This window comes from Thunnus maccoyii, chromosome 19 (genome assembly GCF_910596095.1).
Source record: "Thunnus maccoyii chromosome 19, fThuMac1.1, whole genome shotgun sequence".
Taxonomy (NCBI): Eukaryota; Metazoa; Chordata; class Actinopteri; order Scombriformes; family Scombridae; genus Thunnus; species Thunnus maccoyii.
Window position 1 is genome coordinate 3782036 of NC_056551.1, and position 22698 is coordinate 3804733.

The 22698-nt window shown below is 41.0% G+C and overlaps 1 protein-coding gene across 7 annotated transcripts in view; it reads left to right on the forward strand.

Moving 5' to 3' along the window:
* Positions 1 to 22454, forward strand: part of shroom3 (shroom family member 3) — a 75953-nt gene extending 53499 nt beyond the window's left edge. For 2 of the 7 annotated variants that reach the window (XM_042396228.1, XM_042396234.1), the window contains 17 exons: positions 282 to 542; positions 695 to 1136; positions 1275 to 1414; positions 1744 to 2271; positions 2386 to 2864; positions 3652 to 3873; positions 4069 to 4279; positions 5060 to 5366; positions 7446 to 7522; positions 10505 to 10596; positions 11357 to 12098; positions 12321 to 12495; positions 13204 to 13349; positions 15822 to 15921; positions 16226 to 16391; positions 16516 to 16637; positions 18306 to 22454. In XM_042396228.1, the coding sequence (XP_042252162.1) occupies positions 282 to 542; positions 695 to 1136; positions 1275 to 1414; positions 1744 to 2271; positions 2386 to 2864; positions 3652 to 3873; positions 4069 to 4279; positions 5060 to 5366; positions 7446 to 7522; positions 10505 to 10596; positions 11357 to 12098; positions 12321 to 12495; positions 13204 to 13349; positions 15822 to 15921; positions 16226 to 16391; positions 16516 to 16637; positions 18306 to 18701 (4606 nt within the window). In that variant the 3' untranslated portion in view covers positions 18702 to 22454. The remainder of the gene's footprint in view (positions 1 to 281; positions 543 to 694; positions 1137 to 1274; positions 1415 to 1743; positions 2272 to 2385; positions 2865 to 3651; positions 3874 to 4068; positions 4280 to 5059; positions 5367 to 7445; positions 7523 to 10504; positions 10597 to 11356; positions 12099 to 12320; positions 12496 to 13203; positions 13350 to 15821; positions 15922 to 16225; positions 16392 to 16515; positions 16638 to 18305) is intronic. The other 5 variants (XM_042396231.1, XM_042396232.1, XM_042396230.1 and 2 more) reach the window with 5 other exon arrangements.
* The last annotated feature ends 244 nt before the right edge of the window (positions 22455 to 22698 follow it).

Below are 22698 nucleotides of genomic sequence, written 5' to 3' on the forward strand. Positions count from 1 at the left end.
TGAAAGTGCTTGTAGACAATTTGTAGGGTAGATTCTAAAAAATGGAATTTGGAAAATCTTAAGTGACCAATGGATAGGAATAAGGATCCTAAAGGTTTAGTTCTGGCACCAACCAGAACACTACCTCCAGTTGCATAAAACATGATAGTCATCAAGCAAGGACATCCTTCTTCTTGCACGAGGAAAATCCCATGATTTAAATAATAATTATATAATAATTAAAAAATTATAATTATATTATAATATATACTAATAATTAATAACTAATAACTAATCTACAGACCCCACCTGAAAGCTGCTGGAGGAGGATCAGAGAGCCAGGCAGGGGCCCAAAGGCCTCAAAGCCACCAGGGGCCTCACCGTCAGAGCCCCCAGAGGGCCCATATTCATTCAAATCAGGGACCCCACAGCCAAATGTTCCAGGAACAGAACCAAGATTTCCACAGTCACCAAATCCAGTCGACCTCTGGCCACAGGCCCCCATCCTCACAAGAGTGGAGGGACCCCTACACACCTGACCAATCCAGGAGAGACAAAAGCAGGTATGGAAGGGTGACTGTTGTGTAATCTTCACATGTTGGCATAATTTCTGATAATGGTATTGATGTCCTCTGTTTCTCCATGTTATCCTTCTCCTCTCACACATCTTCTCCTACTTGTCCTCCATTTTCTCCTCCTCCCTCCCCTCCTTCAGATCAGTGGATCAGCCCAGTATTCATAGAGAGTCAGTGACATCATCCAGGGTCGCCCAGGGACAGGTGCCACCTACCCATTTACCTGGTTACTCACAGCCTCAGGCTCTGCTCTCCTCTGCCTCCCAGTCTTCTCCCCGTCACCACAACGACTCAGCAGCTCTGCAGCACCAGCACTGGGACCAGAGAGAGCAGGACAAAGACAGAGAACATCCGCTGACCCGTCTGGAGATTGCCCTCGCAGAGGTCCAACGATGTGCCAGCCCTGAAAGTGTTGCCTCTGGCAGTGGCCATAGTAACAGTAGTTTCAGTGAAGGCAACCAGGGACCTGCCCGCAACCTCTCTGTCCTGGAGAAGGTCAGTCGGTTTGAGCGTCGTGAACGCGCCGGAAAGCAGCACAGTCACAGCAACAGCCATGGGCACAACAAGGCCACTCATCACCGGGTAATTCAAACACACATTTGTATGTAACTTACCAGACAAGATTTGCTTTCCTTCCATTACTTACCTCCTAAATCTAAAAATCTTGCTCCTTGTTGGCTCTGAGGCTGCTTCATTGCTATATGTTTTTGAATAATTTAGAATCAGATGACTGAGAAAGGCCGCACTGCCCCCTGTGGAGCAGAGGACCTCAGAAACATGCTGGAGAGAAGCACCAACGGGCCCAAAGCCCATAGAACTCTGAGCTACAGAGGAGGCAGCAATGACTACATGAAATACAGGTACATATATACATATATATATATATATATAATTATGTGTGAATGGTTTTTACACACACTACACACACTGTATCATCTATATTAACCCAATAAAGGTCTTTATCCCAGTAACTGAACTCATCACAATTCTCTCCTTTGGCCACATTTCATTTGTGTCCACTTTTATTTATGTTCCAAATTATTACCCAGCAGCAAAAATAAAATGTATTGGAACATCTGATTAGGTGTTCTTTGTGAAGTCCTTTCAGATCAGCTCTTTTCAAATTGAGTCACATTTAATGGACTTTACTCCCTGACAAATGGCAGTTACATTTCTGTATGATGTTCAGGACCCCTGCAGATCCCAGCTCAGCCCTCCAGAGGAGCCGCAGTAGCTTCCAGCTGGATGAATCCAGGGAAGGAGACAGGAGCAAGGACTTTCCCTGGAGACAGGATATCCAGGAGATGCTGGGTTCAATGCAGGACACCTCCTTCAACAGGTCAGAGTCCTTCAACAGGTCAGAGTCCTTCAACAAGACAGAGTCCTTTAACAGGTCAGAGTCCTTCATCAAGTCAGAGTCCTTCAACAGGTCAGAGTCCTTCAACAGGTCAGAGTCCCTCAACAGGTCAGAGTCCCTCAACAGGTCAGAGTCCTTCAACAGGTCAGAGTCCTTTAACAGGTCAGAGTCCTTCAACAAGACAGAGTCCTTTAACAGGTCAGAGTCCTTCATCAAGTCAGAGTCCTTCAACAGGTCAGAGTCCTTCAACAGGTCAGAGTCCCTCAACAGGTCAGAGTCCCTCAACAGGTCAGAGTCCTTCAACAGGTCAGAGTCCTTTAACAGGTCAGAGTCCTTCAGCAGGTCATGGTCATTCAGCAGGTTAGAGCCCTTTAGCAAGTCAGAGTCCTTCAGCAGGTCAAAGTTGGATCACAATACATAACAGGTCACAGTCCTGAGTCTTTCTCATCCATTCTAACATTTGTCTCTAATCAGAACTTACAGGGACTCCTTGAAAGATGCCCAATCTAAGGTCCTGCGGTCCACCTCCTTCAGACGAAAAGACCTCAACTCCTCAATCAGCCCTCCACCTCTTGCAGCCTCTCCTCCCGCCTCCTCCTCCTCCAGCAGCCATCAACCTCCGCCCATCCCCACCAAGCACCACTCCTTGGAGAAGAAAGGCCCAAAAACCATGCCGAAACCACAGGGTGTTGTTATCACACCACAGTCTCCAACACTAGTCACTTCCCCTCACACCCCAAAAGAGCGGCATGTAGTTGGCCCGGAGTTTCGAGGCCCAAGCCCCCCGGCCCTCCCCAGCATCCCGCCAGTTGGACCTCCTGCTCTGATGCGGATCTGTGGCCGGAAGCGTCTGACTGCAGACCAGAAGAAACGCTCATACTCGGAGCCAGAGAACATGAACGAGGTCGGGGTTTCGGATGCTGAGACTACTGCCCTCTTCAGGCGCGGAGGAGGTAAATAAAAAAACTTAACAAAACCCCTATTCCCATCTCCACTGCCTCACTGATGACCTGCCACAAGATCACAAATTAAGTCAATATTGTAAATGTCGCACTGACACAGTGATCAGATTTACTTAGGGCATATTGCACTTCTTGAATGCACAGAAGTAATATAAAAATATAAAGACCACAGACACCACCAAGGCGATTAAAAAAACAGCAGGAAAAGGCGGGTCAACCTAAATGACAGCTCGTTGATAAAATGGGATAAATTTGTAATGCTAACAGGCATTGTTAGCCTCTTAGCTAGAATCTTACATGCACCTGCTATGGTGTTTGTTTAATTTTAAACATGTTTCATCTCATATATAGTGGCTGTATCACATGAAAACAGTTCTGAAAAAAAAAAAAAACTCATATTGTTTATTTGTGCAAAAAGAACCCTAGCTAGCTCCAGCTAGCTTGCTGTTGACATCAAACAGAATCGGCCTTTTAGAATAATATCCCTCTGCATTTAGCAAAGCACAGGAAAGGCAGACTCTTGTGTCCAGAAATTATTTTGAAAGGCAGATTCTGCTATGCACACCTGAGAGCTGTCATCAATAGTAAGCTATCTTTGTTTACTTTTGGGAGAACCAGGTCTGGGTGTTGAACACGTTTTTGTGTACTGACGCTAAATGCCTCTGTCGTCCCAATAGTTGCAAAATGTCATATGTATCTAGTATGGCACAGTAGAAACAATGCCAGGGTCCACTTGCAGCTAACTATGTGCTATGACTCTGATCTCCCTCTCTGTTAGAGACCAGTGTGGCAGACCGCCGGAAGATGTTTGAACTTGTGGCAAATCGTATGGCGGCTTCACAGAACGCCACATCAAGGCCCGACCTACGGCAGCTTCAGCACGATGCTCTGGCTGAGTACGTGGAGAGGAAGAGAGGTGTGAAGAGAGACGACGGAGGACAGAGGAGTGGGCTGAGGCCTCGCAGTGCTTATGTACAGCCTGAAAACAACAACCATACAGGTTGGTGGAGGGATGGAGTAATATATGGATAGTGAGAAGAAAACCAAAGAATGCTTTAGGGTTGATGGTTTGCTGGGTGGATAAAGGCTAGATGGCAGGGAAACCAAAGATTTAACTTTAACTTGACAGACTGAAATTAAAAAAGACTTCTTCTCTCCCTGCTTCCTCCTTTCCTTCTCCATCACTTCTCTCTAGTCTCCTACTGTCACTCAGACACCCTCAGCCTCTCCTCCACCTCCAGCCTTCTCTCCCTTCAGGACTCTGGCCCAGATCGGAGCTTCTCCTCTGTGGAGAGGCGTCAGTGCTCCACCCTCCCTCCTGGAGGTGACCTACGGAACCACCAGTCTAACCTATTCTACCCAGGCAGGGTGACTACTCCGAGGCCTCCGGCACACCCACAGCCCAGGTAACCAAAACCAGACAAAATTTATGACTCACTAAATTGAATTTGGTGACAGTTTTTGAATACCTTCAAATTTGCAAATATCAGTAAACTCACTGATTCAATTCACACCAGAGGAGGGTTCAGATCACATTAAGCAAAAACATTGCCTGCAAGTCCTTCAAAAGAAGAAGGGAGTAATGGTGTAACCAATTCTCATAAAACAAGTATAAATATAAAACTACAATGCAACCAATCACATGAAACTGTTGACCAGTTAAGGATGACATGTTGAGGGGAATGCTGAGTGATGTACTGCATTCATGTTACAAAGTAAGTCACCAGGAGTGTGCCTTTGCACTTATGTGATTCTGAATGCGGCCTTAGTGCCAGATACTTTCCTCAGGAGTTGAAGGAGACCAAGCCAGAGTTAAAAGGAGAATGAATACTTGACTTATCTTTATTATTAACACAACTCCAATGGGATGATAATGTTTCTCTGTGTCTACTGGTGTGGAAGTAGGTAAATGTTTGTGTACACATTAGCCACAGCAACTTAATAAGGTGATAATATATCTGGGCTGTAAACCTGTCAGTTTGTTATGGAACTCTTCTTCCCACAGTTGCCAAAATAAAAATCAATTCATCCAATGTTAAAGCTTTATTTGAATTAACTTGGTTGAATCTCTGTAAAAGCAACTGGCAAAAGAGTGAAGAAAAATTTCTTTCACATATTAATGTGAATTGGAATTATTACATTATTATTACAGTTTCATAACTCCTCTTCTTGTTCTGTCCTCCCAGTGCTCCTTCTGGCTCAACATTTGAACTCCAGCCCCACTTCTCCAGCACCCAGCTCCTCCAGGATCTCACCCCTGAAGCAGAGCTCAGCAGACAGAGTCAGTCTTTGAGCAGAGATTCAGGCCTGGGCCACCAGCAGCACGGCGGAGTGTCCAAGCAGCACAATGTGGCTCTGCAGAGGGTCGGGTCAGTTCGGGGCTCAGGGAAGTCAGCCTCTGCTGAGGATCTTTTGGAGCGATCAGAGGAGAGACCTACAACTCCTCATCACTACCGCTCCCGCTCCTCCCCCACAGTGGAGAGACTGAACCAGGTAACAGAGGACATCCAAATAAAGTTGAACCTTTCTCAAGTTCCCCATGTAGCTCTGTTAGGTGCTTTTTATGTCAGCATTGATGTCTACAATGGTCCACAGAGAACTATCTCAACAACTTTAACAGTCATGGCCCTTTGGCATTACCATTTATTTGACAACATTTAGCCATTTAGGGACATTTAGTCGTGAGTCACACAGGAAATATCCCGAATCCTCAAAGTTTCCTGTGAGGTGCCAGAGAGCCTGAGACGGTGGCTGGGCGCTGTCTGATGTGGATGATAGCAAAGATAACACACACACACACACACGTATACATGCGACACACACACACACACACACACACACACACACACACACAAGTTCTTAAAGGAATGCAGTAAAGGATGAATTTGTCTTTTATCTCCTTCAGTGATCAGGGCAGCCTGTGTCACATAAACATCATTACAGTTGAGTCAGACAGACAGACACTCTGTCCTCTCGTACTTCAACGATAGATTTCACTGCAGGGGGGTGACAGTCCTGCCTTTACAGTGATTAATTTTTAATTTAGTGGAAAAATCTACATAAAGCAACATACTGGCATTTTTACACATTTTTGCTCAATAACTGTATTTTTTGTTTGCATCTCTTCTCCAATTTTTTATTCCATTTTTTGATTGATGATTTTTATGAAAATCAGTTTGCAGAGACCTGAAGCTTGGTGCAGAGGGATTATCCAGTTTTGGGGGGATATCAGATGGATAACAGTAGAAAGATGACAGGAAATGAGGGAAAGGAGGGAGAAATTGAAAATCACATGCAACAAAGGTCCCCAGCTGGCACACAAACAAGTTTTCAAACCTGCATAAAATAGCCGTTCTCTTGTTTTTTTATGCACTTGATTGAAGTCATATGATGTGAGGCCTGTGATGCAGGAACTGAATTGTACAGCTCACTGTGAAGTTCTGTTTCTTTTAAATGTAAATTTTAATGCTGAGTTTGATCAGTAGCTCCCACACAGACATGTTAAGGTTTGTGGTGGAGAGCTGAAGCAGTTAACAGCTCAAACCCAGGTCACTGGAGACACAACAGACTACAGACCTGTTTGTGTTGTGTTTTCAATGTGTGATAAAGTCTGTGGTCAGACATGTGACGGTTGATACCACAGTCTGGATGTATTTTTTTTTTTAAATGGGTCAGAGATAAAGAAACCAGGATACTGAGTATTAATAGATAGTCAAGTTAAGTTTTGTTTTTAATGGCCAAAATCCCAAATTTATCTCTTCACAAAGGGCTTAACAATCTGTATAAAATACAGAACAGAACCCACTATCCTTAAACCCTTGATTCAGATAAGGATAAGGTTACTGTACACACCCTGTGATTTTTAGGAACAGAATCATTTTACTGCAATTTTGCTTTTGTGAGGTTTATCAAGATCCAAACTGTCTTTTGGAAACATCTTTGTGAGCTCTGAATGAAGCAAAAGTCTCCTTGTAGCTACTATTGCGCAGATCTTAACTGTAAAAACTGAAATAGACTGCTGGGTCATCTCACTGACTGTGAGATGATTATATAAGATTAACAGGTGGTTAGTGTAGCAGCTAAGCAACAAACTGATATGTTATCAGTCTGAAATCTGTAATTTCAAATCCTAGTGTCTACATTACCCACAATGCTGCAAAAGTGGAGACAGTTTGGCAGCTAATATAGCCTAGAGCCACTAAATAATTGATCAGATTTCACATTATTTCAAGTAACTGTCTTAGGACATTATTAAGAAATTATTGCACCCATAAAATAAAGCGTTACCATGACACCCCTACTATTGTACCTTTAAAGGGACAACCCACATATTGTACACACAAAGTTCAGTTTACTCATCATGAGAAGTACAATTCAGCCTGTGAAGAGAGTTGTGTAATGTTTTCTTTATCACTGATGGAGCTTTTAAAAGGTCTGAGGAAATAACCCTGATGATGTCACAGCGATGTAATCGGCGTTATCTCAGTTTCTGCTCAAGACTTTTTAACTGAAAGTCTGTGGTAAGAATTGAGGGTGTGAAGTTGAAAGATACTTTGCCTGTGTGTGTTTCAGGACTTCCCCCCAGGTGACGTCAGGATGTTTGGTGTCTTCGTCTCTGAACCTGGACGCCATTCTGTGGCTGAGGACAGGTAGGTCACACCTCCACTCTGACCATGAGAACATGTGACGCAAATCCGTCTGTCACCTTAATCTTAATCTGTCTGCTCATCAGTCTCATGTATCATGTCTCTCAAACTTTATTAGCATGAATGTAACAAGACACTCCTGTCCAAACCCATGAATGAAAAATCAAATAGAAGATAGATTTAAAAACAAAAAGCTAAATAAGGTTATCAAATTATTCACCAACATTAAAAATCTTTAGACCTATGAGTGTTTGGTCTAGCGGAGGTTCAGCTGCATATAATTTTTTCTCACAGATGTTTTCTGTCTGACGATTGTTTCGTGTCGTTATGTTTACAAAATGAAACACGACTCATTATTTTAACCAGTTTGAGCAAAATGTCAGACTGCAGAACTGAAGGATGATGGGAATTCAGATCATTACTGTGCCAACATTTTAGCTCTCTTCCATAATAGGCTGTTAAAAGTCAGCCAGTCTGTATGTGCGTGTGTGTGTGTGTGTGTGTGTGTGTGTGTGTGCTCCAGGCTTTTTCTTCTTATTAAAACCAACTCTGGCCTTATGAGTCCATGTGCCCTGCTGCTGGCACTACAGAGAAACAGAAAAGTAGAGGGAGAGCTTGAGAGAAGAAAGAGAAGGAAGATAGGAAGCAGAGGATGAAAGGATGGAGAAAGGAGGTGAGACATATGAGAAGTGAAGAGGAGGGATTAAGTTGGGGGGGGGGGGGGGGGGTAGTAAGTAGGGAGGGGTAAGAAGGAGGAAGAAGAAGGGAAGAGGTAAAAAGATGAGATACGAGGGAAAGCGAGGGGGAGTGAAATGAGAAAGGGAAGAGAGAACAGAGAGGAAGGACAGAAGGCATCAAAGTAGAGGGCAAGGGGAGGAATGAGATGAAAGGAAGCCTCCTTGAAAGGATAGGATGTAAAGAGGGAACAGAGGGAGAGAAAGGAGAGATAAAAAGATGGACAATGGAGGAGAGGTAGAGGGAATGGAGGGTCAGATGAGATGTAAGGATGGCGGTGAAGGAGTGATGAGGGAGGAGAAGAAGATGGAGAGGAAATGGAATGAGAGAGGGAGGAGGGACAGAGACAGTGGAAAGAAAGAGAAGTGGTAGAGGGAAAATAGGTGATGAGAGGAGACAGGAGAGGAGGAAGGTGAGATGAGGTGAAAGGAGAGAAAGGATAAAGGATGGAGTTGACAGAAAGGAGGAGATTGAAGGAGACAAGGAAGTAAAATCATCCTGATTTTCTCTCTTATTTCAGTCATTCGGTGTAAAATCTCATTGTTGAGCTTTTATTGATTCACTTCAGTTTTAGTTTTCACAGATTTACTTCTTTATTTTTGTTTTTCAAAAGGTCTTAAATTAAATTCCAGGCAGCTTTAGAGCAGGGTTTTCTGAAAGCTCCTGGAGAGGAAGGAGGTAGGGAGTATCCTGTGGTATGAAAGGAGGAGAAGAGGGAAGAGGAGACCTGGCAGTTAAAGATAGATGAGAGGTTCAGAGGTTTAGATGGAAGGAAAGAAAGAAGGAGGGAAAGGGTTAAGAGGAGTAAAAGAGTTCAGAAAAGGTTAAAGAGAGGAGTAAAGAAAGAGAAAATTACAAGAGAAGAGGAGTGAAGGAGAGGAGGGAAGAAGGAGTTAAAGGAGGGAGGTACTGAGGAATTTAAGTAAGCAGAAAAAAACTTCCTGGCACAGATACAGAACAATAAACAAAATACCAACTTTAGTCCACAGGGACTTATTAAGTTAAAACTCTTAAATATGTTTGCTCTCAAAATGTGAAGGTCAGAGGTCACTTCAGGAATTCTGTGTGTGTGTGTGTGTGTGTGTGTGTGTGTGTGTGTGTGTGTGTGTGTGTGTGTGTGTGTGTGTGTGTGTGTATGTGTGTATGTGTGTGTGTGTTTACCCAGATCTGTCTGGTGTCTGAATATAACCAGGAACATGAAGGCACCGCTGCTTGTTACTGAGCACTGACCTTTAAACATCAGCTGATAGGATCAGAAATTTTGATGATTGTTGAGGGGGAAACCGGACAGTAGAAATAAGTAAATGACAACTCTAATATAGAACACATCAGAAGGATTAAACAGTACACAGTGTTTTTAACATGTTGACTACAAATTACATGTACATTATATCCCCCAGAGGGTCCAGCCACAATATGACAAACATACTGAGGATTATATTTAGAGCCTTACCAGTTGTGGAGCTAAAATGTAAAGTTTGTCTTGAGGATGGCTCTGGGAAAAAAAGACATTAAAATCTAAAGGTTTTGTCCTCTGGGAAGCAGGAACCAGGATATTTCCTGAACATATTAGATTATGAGATATCTTGCTGCAGGCTTAAGTGTTGTACAGACCCACACAGCTGTTCCACCAAGAGAATAAAATAATTTCTATGTCGTCATTGCCAAATAAGATTATATGCCTATCAAGCAAGTTGGGCCAGCCACTGTAGTTTGGCCTGAGCAGATACAATGTAGCCATAAGGTCGGGTCAACCCACTGAGTATCTGCTCTTTGCTTGATGAGGATAGGATTCAAGTATGTTTTAAAGGTGCGTTAGGCTAGAGAAATATGTGAAGTTTTCTGATATAAGTAGTAACTCTCACTGAGCAGACCATGACATTCAGATGAAACTGCCTATCAAGCCAGTGAGGCCAGCTACAGCAGTTCAGCTTAAAGCTAGATCAGATATAAGACCACAGAGTATCTGATCTTTGCTTGGGTGAGAGTTGGATTGAAAGGAAGCTTAAAGGTGAGTTTATTCAAGGCAAGAAAATGGTGTTGCCCGTCATGAGGCCCACTAGATTTATAACAACACAGCCTGATACCTACTGCAGGGCTGAATGATGGGTCAAAACATCATTTACCATGAAGACTGGACTTCCATAGGAATGTTTACCCAACTGTTGGCACATTTTACTGTGTACTGATAACAAGTATCTGTTAACATGTTCTTCCCTTTCTTTAATTCTTTATCTGTCTTTCTTTCAGACCTGCAGACCTCCAGGTATCAGGGGGCCTTGTCTCCCCTCAACCATCCCAGAACAGTCCGAACACCGTCCAGCCTGAAGGACCTTCTCAAAGTGAGCAAAATAGAACAAGATGTTCGCAACACCACGTAGTTATCAAACTTGTGGCCTCTTCTCAACTCCTTGAAATAAAGCATGTACAGACTGGTTAACACTTCAACCAAAGAATAATTTTCCCATTTCATTCCCATCGTTTTTGTATGATTCATCATCAGCTGAGGATGAGGGTGCAGCCAGTCAAGGGCAAAAATTAAATAAATAGATGAATGCCAAGTCACCAACGTAATTGCTTACAGGAATTTTCTGCTAAGAGAAAAGCCTAAAAAAGCTAAAAGCTGCTAGCAGTGTGGAACATTGAGGTTAAAAGTAAAAGCCTTAGTTTTAAGTATGAATATCAACATGGTTTGAAAAAGCCAGCATTGTCTTCAAGAACATTTCAGATCTATACTGTATAGTAATTCTGTCTTGGTTACCATCAATTAAGTGACATGTCTGTGAGGTATTAGTCATGTTCAAAGTATCAGTTTCTGTGTTCTTTCTCAATCAGTCTTCTCCATTCCTCTCCTCCCAGCAGCTAGTGCATAAATGTCTGCATTAGGCCATTGATAAAAGTTCTGGAAAAAGTTTCTCTGGGTTGACGTCAAACTGTCATTATCTGGGATTGATCTCAGGTCACTTGGCCTAGTTTGCGATTTTGGACCCATTGAATCATTCTTTTATTCTTGAATAATGGGCACATGATAAATGCTTTCTCCTTGCACTATGACTCCTCTTTGAATTATCTCTCTGATCCTTCCTTGTGTTCTGATCCTAGACCCAGCCTCCTCCCACACTCCTGTCACTCGTAGGGAGCGTCAGAGGAACAGTGAGCGGCAGCGAGCCCACAGCACCTCCACTTTGGCAGCCTCTGTTGGTTTGCCCTGCCCTTTCTCCCCACCTGGGACTCAGGGCGGAAGTGGCGCCGAGTGGCACGCTAGCGGGAGGCTAAGCCAGGCCAACCTGGATGCCATCACTTTCCCAGGCCTCCCACAAACCAGCACAAATGGTGACGCTGATAGCAACAGTGAAAACCTGGTGACAGACAGACAGACAAAACAATGTTTGAGTGACGCCAGCATATTAGAAGACACTGCAAAGGACATGTATAGAGGGAAAGCCCTCAGTTTTGAGATGAAAGAAACGCATTCTGCAGAAAACACCAAACTTTCATCAGTGACTCAAACACCACCCGTGCCCCATTTCCAGCTTGCAGAGTCATCCAACAGGAAGAATAGTGGGAGCGCCTTGTCGTCTCTATCCTCCCATGTGTCCGTCCACCAGCACCTGTCCTCGCTGCGAATCTCAGAGTCTAGCCTCTTTGGCTCCATGGACCAGCAGGAACCACTTGAAACCACTAAAGGACTATCGCAGGAGGACTTTGACGAGGTCTTTCTCCAAAATCCTGCCCCTCCATCACCTCCTCTGCCAATCAAAGAGACAAACATCGTGGAGGACTTCCCTCCTCCTCCTTCTCCTCTCGAGTTGGACCAGAATGCCCAAGAGCAGACCATGGAAAGGTTTGTTTTCCAATATTTTTATATACAAACCTAAATTAAAACATTATCATTATAGACCTTTTTGATTTTTCTACTGCCTCTTTTTCCATTTCTCTGTTCTCTACCTGTCTTAAGTCCTAGTACAGAGTTCTTAAACAGTTTCATCATTCCCACCACAAAGTTATCCCTCCACTCCCCTCTAATGTCCCCTTCCTCATCTGTCTTTCCCCCGTATGTGCCCAGCCTCCTGCCTTCCCTGAAGCCACAGCCTTCCGCTACCATGTCCATCCCCACACCCTGTTTTTCTGGCTCGGACACCCAGGAGTCCGAGGACACCCTGGGGCTCGGGTACCAGCCCCTGCCCAAGAGGGAAAAGACATCTGAGGAGCTGCGAGTGGAGGCATTGGCCCGGCAGCTGGTGAGTACCTGGAGTTTGCAGTTACTCTAAATAAATGCAGCTGTACCTAGTTCCTAGTTCTGACTCTATCTTTGTCGTATCGACCTCCAACAATTCCTTTGCCATCTTTTCTACTGCACCTCTGAAGTTAGCTTAGTCATTGCACGTAGTTCCAACTATATCTACAAAGTTCTGACTCTACATTCGTCGTATCTACTTCTGACTTTCCCTTTATCATCTTATGTACCTCTAACACTACCTTCTTCTGACACTACCTTTCTCATCATATCTAGCCTACTTCTGAAGCTACTTTTGTCATTGTATCTACTTCTGATGCTACCTTTGTCATAGTATGTAGTTCCAACTCTACCTGGTTGTTGTACCTACAAAGTTCTGACTCTACCTTTGTCGTTCCCTTGCTCCCTTTGTCGCCTCATCTTCCTCTGACTTTACTTTTGTTGGAACCTAGTTCTGACTCTATCTTTGTTCAACTTCTGACGCTCCCTTTATTTTCTTCCCTACGTCTGACTCTACTTTTTTGGAACCTCGTTCTGACTATCTTTGTTAACATAACTATTTCTCACTAGTACCTTTGTAATGATACCTAATAACTTATCTTTGATGTTGTCATCATAATATTCCTTAGTCTACCTTAGTCAGTATACCTAGTTCCAACTATACCTTTGTGGTCATGCATTGTTGTGATTCCTCCTTTTTCATTGCATGCAGTTGTTGCAGGACCGCTCTCTGGCACCCCTCCTGGACACATGGGGGGGTAAATCCACTCTAGAGCTTGTGGAGGAGATCTTTCCAAACAGCAGATTGGGTGGTAAATTGCCATGGCAACGCAGGGGCAGCAGCCAGTTGGAAGAAAGGTAATTCTGACATCATGTGTTTTGCCTTTGAATATTCTGAAACAATTTCAGTAATATTTTAAATGTACTAACACATATAACACATATTATCAACAAAACACTAGAACAATAATCATGCACTAATCTAATAGACCACATTTAGCTAAAGAAATTGTTTTAATATTTTCTGTCTTAGTACAGTTTATATTACAGTTTTGGGTTTTAAAGGCACATAATCCTATACCATTAAATACTGACTATAAATACTGAGGACCATTAGACTTCCTTAGGCTTTTTAGGTCCATTTACTTGCTGTACTTTTTTCTGGTGGATAAATATAGATAGTGTTCCATCATGTCCACGTATTTCCAGCAGCTACAGTGAAATCGGACAGTAGAAAATATTCCAACAATTTAAAATACCAACAATAAACAAATTTCTTTTTTGTGATTTTTTTTTTAGAATTTATTTCCCCCTGAACTTAAAAGATAAACAACCTTTTAAATAAAATTCTCCATGTGCTCCTTTTTTAACTATCATTACTGCATTCTACTCCATTCAACAAGTTAGGAAGAACAACAGGAAAATGCAGGAAATCGTGGGTTAGTGGGTTACAAACAATGGAATGTGCTGAAAATCACAGTCATGATGTAGTTTAGCACTGATGGAGAGTCAGAGTTACATTTCGTTTGAAGTGCTTTATGTAACACAAGGATAAAGACATTCTGTTGAGTGTGTTTATTTAGCCATGAGGCCAAAATTGCAGAAAGTAAGTTTTATGTAACAGAAGGATAAGACGACTGTTGGGGGGGGAAAGGACTTCCTGTAAACCAACATTTGTCATCCTTGTGTTTGCTGACAGCTTCCTTCTCTTATCTGCTGCTGACGCAAAAAAGAAACATCACAGTTTTAGAACCTCTGCTGTCTCTGACTGTTGTGGCTTTTAAAGTCAGTGACATCTTAAGCGTGTTTTGGTTTGTTGATGAACATAATGTTCAGGGAAGGAATTTGTCCTCCTCCTCAGAAGAGGAAAAACAACAATCCGCTAATGATTTTGAAGAATCATTTTAAGTCATGCATGGTCAGTCAAAAGTCATAGGAGGGTTGTGTTTTCACTTCAACCTTTAACCTCATTGAAACTCACTGTTCTTTGTAATGTTGTGTTCTTGTGCAAGTTTGATGTTGGATGCAAGTTGTTTTCTTTTGTTATTGTTGCTGTTTTTCAAAACGAGTGTATATTTTTTGGTTCAGAGGCTAAAAGCAGACATGGAGGTGATGAAGCTAAATATAATTAGTTTTGATTCTTTGTTGCCAACTCCTGGCAGCACGTTCTTCATGTTCAACCTTGGATGTAGCTAGCTAGCTGTGTAGGATAATTTCATCCCCACTCTTGATTCCACCAACAAAGCTCTGATTCTGCTTCTCCAACTGACGAAAGAGTCGTCAACGAGCACAACACCACACCTATTTGAGTCACTGCAGGTCTGGAACCAGGCTAGAGCAATGATGTAACATGAAGCTGAAAATATGATTTCTATTGTAGCCAGTACAGGAGATACCAGACAAACCTGATCAATGTTTCTCAACAGCAGAGTGTGGTAACATTGTCCGACCACAGTGAGTGTTTCATTAAACTCCACTAGACAGATGGATCATGTAAGAACTGTGGATTAATTAAAAAAAAAAAATAGCAAGATAGATTTCTGCTGTTAGACATGTCTGAAAACCTGAAGTGTCAGTTCAGAGGACAGATGTGACTCCTTCCTTGTTGTCTTGGTCGATGAATGTTTTGTCTGGATGCTGAGATCAAAACAGTCTGAACAGCTGAACAATACTGACACCTAGTGGCCACAGTTGGTATAACAGATGGGATTTCAATATATCAAATAATAACTCACAAAATAATGTTCACATTTTTTCAAATCTATATTAAAACAATACTCAAAGGCCCATATGTATGTTGAAAAAGTTATTGGTCATGTGACTTGAAAAAATATGAACCTTTAGAGTCTTTACTTGACAAGAAGTAAACTCTGGAGGATAAATAGTATAGTCAAGATGTTTGCATAAAACATCTACATGACAGGATAAAACAGCTATAAATTAGTCAGCGTCAGTTAGTTGTAAGTCAGCATAGTGATTATTTTATTACCTTTTTTGCTTCCTGTATTTTTCTTTTTTTTATTAATTTGTTGATTTTGTTGTCTAATTTTCACTTGTTTCTTCTTCTGTCTTTTCCTTTCACTCTTCTGTATTTATTTTGTTTATTATATTTTCATTATGTTGCTTGCTATCTCTTTATGTCTTTCTTTCCTTTTGCTCTCTTTACTGAGCTTTTCTGAAATGTCTCCACTTGGACATCAACAACAGCTGTGTAACATTCAAAAGAATAAAATACAAAAATTACAGATTTTTATCTATTTTTTTATTTTTTTTTAAAAAAGGCAAATAAATTGGAAATGTAGGTTTTTAAATAGTGTTGATTCGACCTAGGGTCCAAGATGGCATCTGTGATCCTGCTCAGAGCACAGCGACGGATCAAGGAACGGAGATCGATCTGGACGAGGACGAGAAGGACCTCGACAGCAAGAAGGTAGAAACAGATTCTTTAAATTTAACTCTTTATTATCAATGTAAACTTTTAACATTGTGTTAAATATAGACATGGAAAAAATCCTTCATTTCTTCCCACCTTTACATGAAAATACAAAATACGCAGGAACAAAGATGGAGAGGAACAAATAAACATCACATACATCATGTAATCAGTCATTCTAATAGTAATACTGAGTGGATTATCCTGATGACAGTAGACTAAACTAAACTAATTATTACTCGCTGTTTCTCTAACCAGTGTAACCACAGAGTATTCTTGCATTTCTTGTCCTGTCCACCAGGTTGAGCTGTGTGAGGCCCTGAAGTGCAGTGTGGCGGCTCTGCGAAAGGAGAAGGAGGCGCTGAGTGAGGAGCAGAGGCAACACCAGGCGCTGGGGGCGAGCATCGACTCGCTGGTGCAGGAACACTGCAAGACCAACGAGAGGGAAAAGTTCAGCATGTTCATCGGTACGACATCTGTCTGTTACTGTATAGGAGCAATACAACAACAATTTATTAAGGTTCAATATCTAAATTTTCCATGAGGTTTTTCTAGAGTGTGTCAGAGATGTTGACCCTGTTGTGTTTGCAGGAGATCTGGAAAAGATCGTGAACCTGCTGCTGTCTCTGTGCAGCCGACTGTCGAGGATCGACAGATCTCTGCTCGCTCTGGAGAGAGAAGAGCTGACACAAGAGGACATAGCAGAGGAGAAGGTGAGACAGCATCTACCTGTCTGTCTGTTTACCTGTTTGACACTTTTCCTGTGTTTGTTTACCTGTTTGTCAGTTTGGGTTAGTATAAATATTGACCACCAAGGTTTCACCATATACAGAAGTCTGGTATATTAGTCCCATGTGAATCACTGTCTCAGTACTTTAGTGTTGTTGTTTCTTGTTGTTTCGTCTTCTTGTGGGTGGAGGTTTCTGTGAAATTGTCAACAAAAGAAAATAGACAAAAGAGTATTTTGTATTAGTAGTATTGTCTTATATCTTCATTTCAACAGTACTGCTGTCATATGTGATAAATGAATCAGTGTTGAAGCTTTTTAGTAAACTCATTGATTAAATACTAACTCTAACTTTTCATTTACTGTATGTGCTGCTCTGTCCTGACTGATGATGTCAGACGGTCACATCATATGCTGTTAAATGTATCTGAAAATGTTAGAAGACCTGTTAATGAAATAAAACACATCATACAATATAGTATTCATAATGCTGTCAGTCATACTTGTGACTGATGACATAATGCAAATCACTATATTTTTGTATAGAAATCGATACTTTATCATATTAATGAAGTTAAATATCAAAATATTTACAATATTCATTAGTTGTGGTTATTGCAGTCACACACAAAAACATTTTTAAAAAGAGTTTTAAAATGATTCTCATCCTGTCTCACCTGGTAAAGTAATATGTGTTGAGGTACAGTTTTATGGTAGCGGGTTCATGATCAAAATGACTATAATGATTTACTATAGTTACCCTGAATGATGGACTTTGACAGAGACAAGTCACCCATGTTTATCTTATTTATTGTCTGACAAATAACATATCAGAGCTTTCAGAGCAAGACTGCTAACTAGTGACCCCCTTGCTACTCTTTCATCAGTACCACTAGTGGGGCATATCATTTAAAGTTATGACATACAAAGTCATTGGATCGTAGGCAATCTACTTAGCAACCTATTAGGTGGGGATAAAATGACGTCAGGAAGGTGTTAAGCAACGATAAACATGGTTTACTCCAACCAAGAAACATCTCTTCCATTACAGTCATACAAATCATGTAAAAGCACAAAAATGGACAAAAAAACAAAGATGTTGCAGGACTGGAGTGCTCAGTGCTCTGCAGCTGTGTGATGCAGTGCTGCCCCGGGTGGCCAGAAGATATATTACAGCAATACTACTTAATAGAACTAGTCTCCTTTAAATATCTTCTGTCCACCATTAGTGCAAATTGTATGCGTCACTGAGTGATTGTGTCTGAGTTAGGGTAGATAATAGCTCATTAGCATGTTAACAGCAGCATAACATCATGCTTACAGCCAGAATGTTAACAAACTTATGTTAAGCATGTTGACATGTGTATAGCAACTATGGTGACATGTAACATGCTACTATTAAGTTTGTTGGTATAGTAACATGCTATGTTAGCATTAGGCTCAAACTACTGAGGAATTCAGTCATTAGACATGCAGTCAAAGTGTAATTTTGACCCGTTAGTGTCACTTGTAAGATTATTACCAAATATCTGAACTGACACCCTAAAACTACACTAAATTCCCACTTTTAGTTTCCATTTGGATGTTGAAGTAAACAGTTTACAAGTATTTGCCGACTAATGAGCAAGATCATATTTTGTCTTCTCCTCCTCAGGAGTCCCTCAATCACAAACGCTCTCAGCTTCTCCGTCAAACTGAAGACGCCCGGGAGCTGAAGGAGAACTTGGACCGGCGTCAGCGTGCGGTCCACGCCATCCTGTCTGGCTACCTCACCAAACCACAGCTCCAGGACTACCGCCGCTTTGTCAGCACCAAACCCTCCCTTTTAATTCACCAGCGGAACCTTGATGACCTCATACGGCAGGGGGAGGAGCAGCTGATGCAGCTGGCTGAAAGCCTGCCACCAGAGCTGGCGGCGGCTCACGATTGGTCTTCATTCTCATCATTGAGCCCCTCCAGCTGCTCTTCTCCGTTTCCGTCGCTGCTTCTTCCCTCTCTGATTCCAGCCCCCACCCACTCAGTCAGGTCCACCACTGTGACATCACTGTGATGTCACAGACAAGCTGCTGTTACAAGTGGCAGTACAGGACAGGAAATAAAGACGAGCCGATTGGCTCCCTAAAAACTCACTTGGAGCGTGAGTGATGCTCTGAACTGAAGGAGCTTAACATGAAGGAAGACTGGGCCTGAAGCAGGCTGCGTTCACACTGAAACTACTATGCAGACTTCACACATGAAGAAGAAAAAGCCTTTATTGTGCCTCATTCTATTCACACCTGACTGTACGTTTCACCTGAGGAATAATCAAAACCTCAGCTCACCTCAGCATTAACAACCAGCACTGTGTGTGGAGTCAAAGCGACTGTGGCCAACGTTTCTAATTATCCTTTGCTCTGAAAAGTGATTTTTAAGGTCCTCCAGGTGTTTTCAGGTTGGAAGTTCCCAAGAAAGTTCATTGTCAAATAGCTGAAAGGACAATTCCAGGATTACGGATCATTTCCTGTATTTTCTTAATGTTTTCCAGCTCTTATCATGTTAAGAAATACTTGATATTTTCAGTGTCCTCTCAGTAAAGACAAGATCTGTAAAGTTGGAAATGTTAATCTCAGCTTTAATTTCTGTTCAATTTGCTAGATAGATTCTAAACACTGTAGAGCTGAATAAAATTGGCTTTACTCCCGGTGCAGGCAGGTTAGAAAGGACCAAGAATTTATAGTAAAAGGATAAAAAATGTTTTTTAAAAAGCTCCGATCACACTGGAATTGTCCTTTTACAAAGCAGACGGTGCTTTCAGGAACCTCAAACATTCACATGTTCCTCCAAGACGTTTTATTTCTAATGAAAAGACAAAGTGAGCAGGTGTGTTGTCTCCCAAAGACAATTAATATACCAGTATTTAAAATATTTTCATCAATTATTTTCACAAGACATGCTCAGCTTTCACACATGTACAGTTCACTTACTAAAATAAATGACCACCAAAATTGGAGGGACAATGTTTTTATTTCACTACAGCGAAAAGAATCAAAAGTCAGAATCATCTGAAGCTGAGTGCACAGAACCTGAAGGGTTGAGAAAATGTTATCATCACTGTCGTATCATACTGTAACACTACTACTGCTGTCTGTATGTCTGGAGCTTGTAGCACTTTTAGCAATTTGACTACTGTTTGCAGCAGAATTTACACTGAATGATAAAACAAAGTTCTGCTTCTGCCTCTTTAACAGTTTCCTGTGATGAAATGTTTGATGTCAGAAGGTCAGATTCCAAAGATTCTTACGGGATGAAGTGTTTTCATCAACTTGGTTTCATTTTGGATTTGAGGTTTTTTGTTCCTGTTGTTTAAAGGTTTAAGATGAGATTTTTGCAAGAGCCACAACTGCAAATAAATATCACAATTAATATGTCAGTAATTTTTTAATTAACAGATTAGTTATTAAGTTAAGAGAATAACAAAAAAATGTCACGATTTACCAAACCCAAAGATATTTAATTTATAAAGATATGAAACAGCAAAGACGTCAATCTTCACATTTGAGAAACTTTTTTAAAATTCATATTTAATTTAATTTAAACAATTATCCAAGCCTAGCAAATTCTGATCAATGTCCTGTTGATCATGTACTTAATTCAACCGACGAGCTGTTTTATTGTGGTTAAATGTCTCACTTAGTTTGGGTGCAGATTAAGTTTTATAAGTCTCGAAAAACGTCCAAGCTGCCTCACACATTCATTTTTGATCCAAACTGGACTGTGATGGTTGTAAACAGCTGCTCAAAACATCATTCTGACTGATTAGTCATAAAACAATCAGAGCCACATGGAAACTTTATTTGAAACCTACGACAGACGAAGGATAAAAGACACATTTTAGTTTTATTTAAATGATCCTCCTTGTGTATTCTTGTGAAACAAAACTTTTCATTTTATAGACACAGAAAGTCTCCGTTAAGTCCAGTTCTGATCAAACTGTCAGAGAAATGAAGCCTGCATGTTTGTTACATTGAGAGAAATCAAACACTGCTTTTATAAAAACTCACCTGCCTATTGTATCTGTTTTAGACAAATACTAAGCACCTAGAATTCTTGATTTAATCTCTGCCTGGAGCTTTTGTTCAGTAAAAGAACCAGCACTCTGTCAGCTCTGCCTGTCATTGTTTCAGTTACTGATATCAGTTGAAGACCCACATGTGCTTATGTGATTATTCCTCTGATGTTTGATTTACTCCTGATCAAAAGTTATGATTCCTGTGGAAACATGATGTTTAAAACCAACACAAGATGAAGGCTAAAACACATTTTAAAGGGGTGCTCCAGTGATTTAGTATTGCAGTTTCATACAGTTGGAGGGCTTGAGAGAAACAGATTTAAAAAAGAAAGGTCAAAATCGGTGCAGCAGAGGCAGAGATATCCTGACTTTTAGTCTCTAGAATGAGTCAAACTCCCAAAACTCTGGATCCTACACTTCCCATAATGCAACTTGATAACATCTTTCATTAGACCCTTTTGGCCTTTAGCCCACATCTTTTAAACCCCACACCTCTAGTTGGTAACAAAGACATTTGGTTAAAAATGTAAAGTCTCAATCATAGATAACCTTGATGACATCACTATGACATCATCAGGGTTATTTTCTCAGGCTTACCTCACAGCACACGTTATACAGCTGTCTTCAGAGGCTGAGTAGGAGTCCTCAATAAGAGTAAACTAAAAGTTGTGTAAAATCAGTGGAGTGCCCCTTTCCCATATTCCCTTATTTCAATTGTCCTCCTCATGAATTATTAATTACTGTCATAGAAAGTTAACATTAACAAAAAATATTTGCTAGTGCAAACACAAGTATTTATCTCCAGATCATAAATGTTGCCAAGTAATACTCAAAGATGAGGTGGAGGGAAAGATAAAACTCTCAACAGTCAAGAAAATACAAACATTTAAAATGTTGCACCACCTTGTTCCTCCTTGTATCATTTCTCACGATCACAACATAAGTATTATGTTACATCCTGTTTTTTTTCTTTTCTTTTCTTGGCATTTTTACATTAATTTGATAGAAATGAAGAAATACACTTTATAATTTACATTTTTATAACTTATTTGGTGGTTTTATTTGTTTGGGAGTTTTTTGTCCTTTTATTCTCCCATCAAATGTCAGGTGGCTTTCAAACAGTTAAAAGTTATAATCAACCCAGAAGAAAACATTTCATTTTCTGTCTGAGTATACTGTTGTCCTCTCTGGACTCCCGTATTTGTCCACAGAACACAGTAAACACTTTTGATCAATTCTTCCATCTGCCAGTGAAAGATCAACTTTACATTTGACTCACTTGTTTTTATAAATGTCAAATGTCATTTTACAAATTTTTATCAGTGTCACCAATTTTCTTCCCTCTTAATTTATCTGGGGAGTCTAAATAGTATAAAGAGCATCACAAGCATCATCAACAGAATTAGTATTTATTGTTGAGGCAGCAGTGTGTGGAATCTAAAATACAGAGGAGGTTTTCAAAAAGTTGAAGTACTGATCAGTGGAGGTTTTGTTCCTAGTTTTCACTCTGAACTGTTTATTGATGGACAATGTTTTATTCTGCACCTACGAGTTTTACTTTTCTGTTTTAGTTTTGAGAGCACCTTTCAGCTATTCTCAATCTGTCGTATTCTCCAAACATTACAGCAGTTTGTGTGTTTTGTTCTCGTTAGGCACAGCAGAATATCTCAGATGTATTTTGACGGTTGACTTTGTGAAAGGATGATTGGAAAACAGCTCCTGTTTTTTACTAAATAAATGTATTTTGTAAATGCTGTCAGACTTCAAGTTGTCTGTTTGTTCAAGCTGTTCAACACACACACACACACACACACACACACACACACACACCCACACCCACACCCACACAAATGAAAATTTGTCTTCCATTATGACACATAACATGGGAGATAATGAGCAATTGTTGGGCAGTTATTGCACAGATACGGTGTAGTCTGATCCCGCTTTTAAACTATTTGAAACATTTGAAAAAACAAGAGTTAAAGAGGCTTTTTCATCT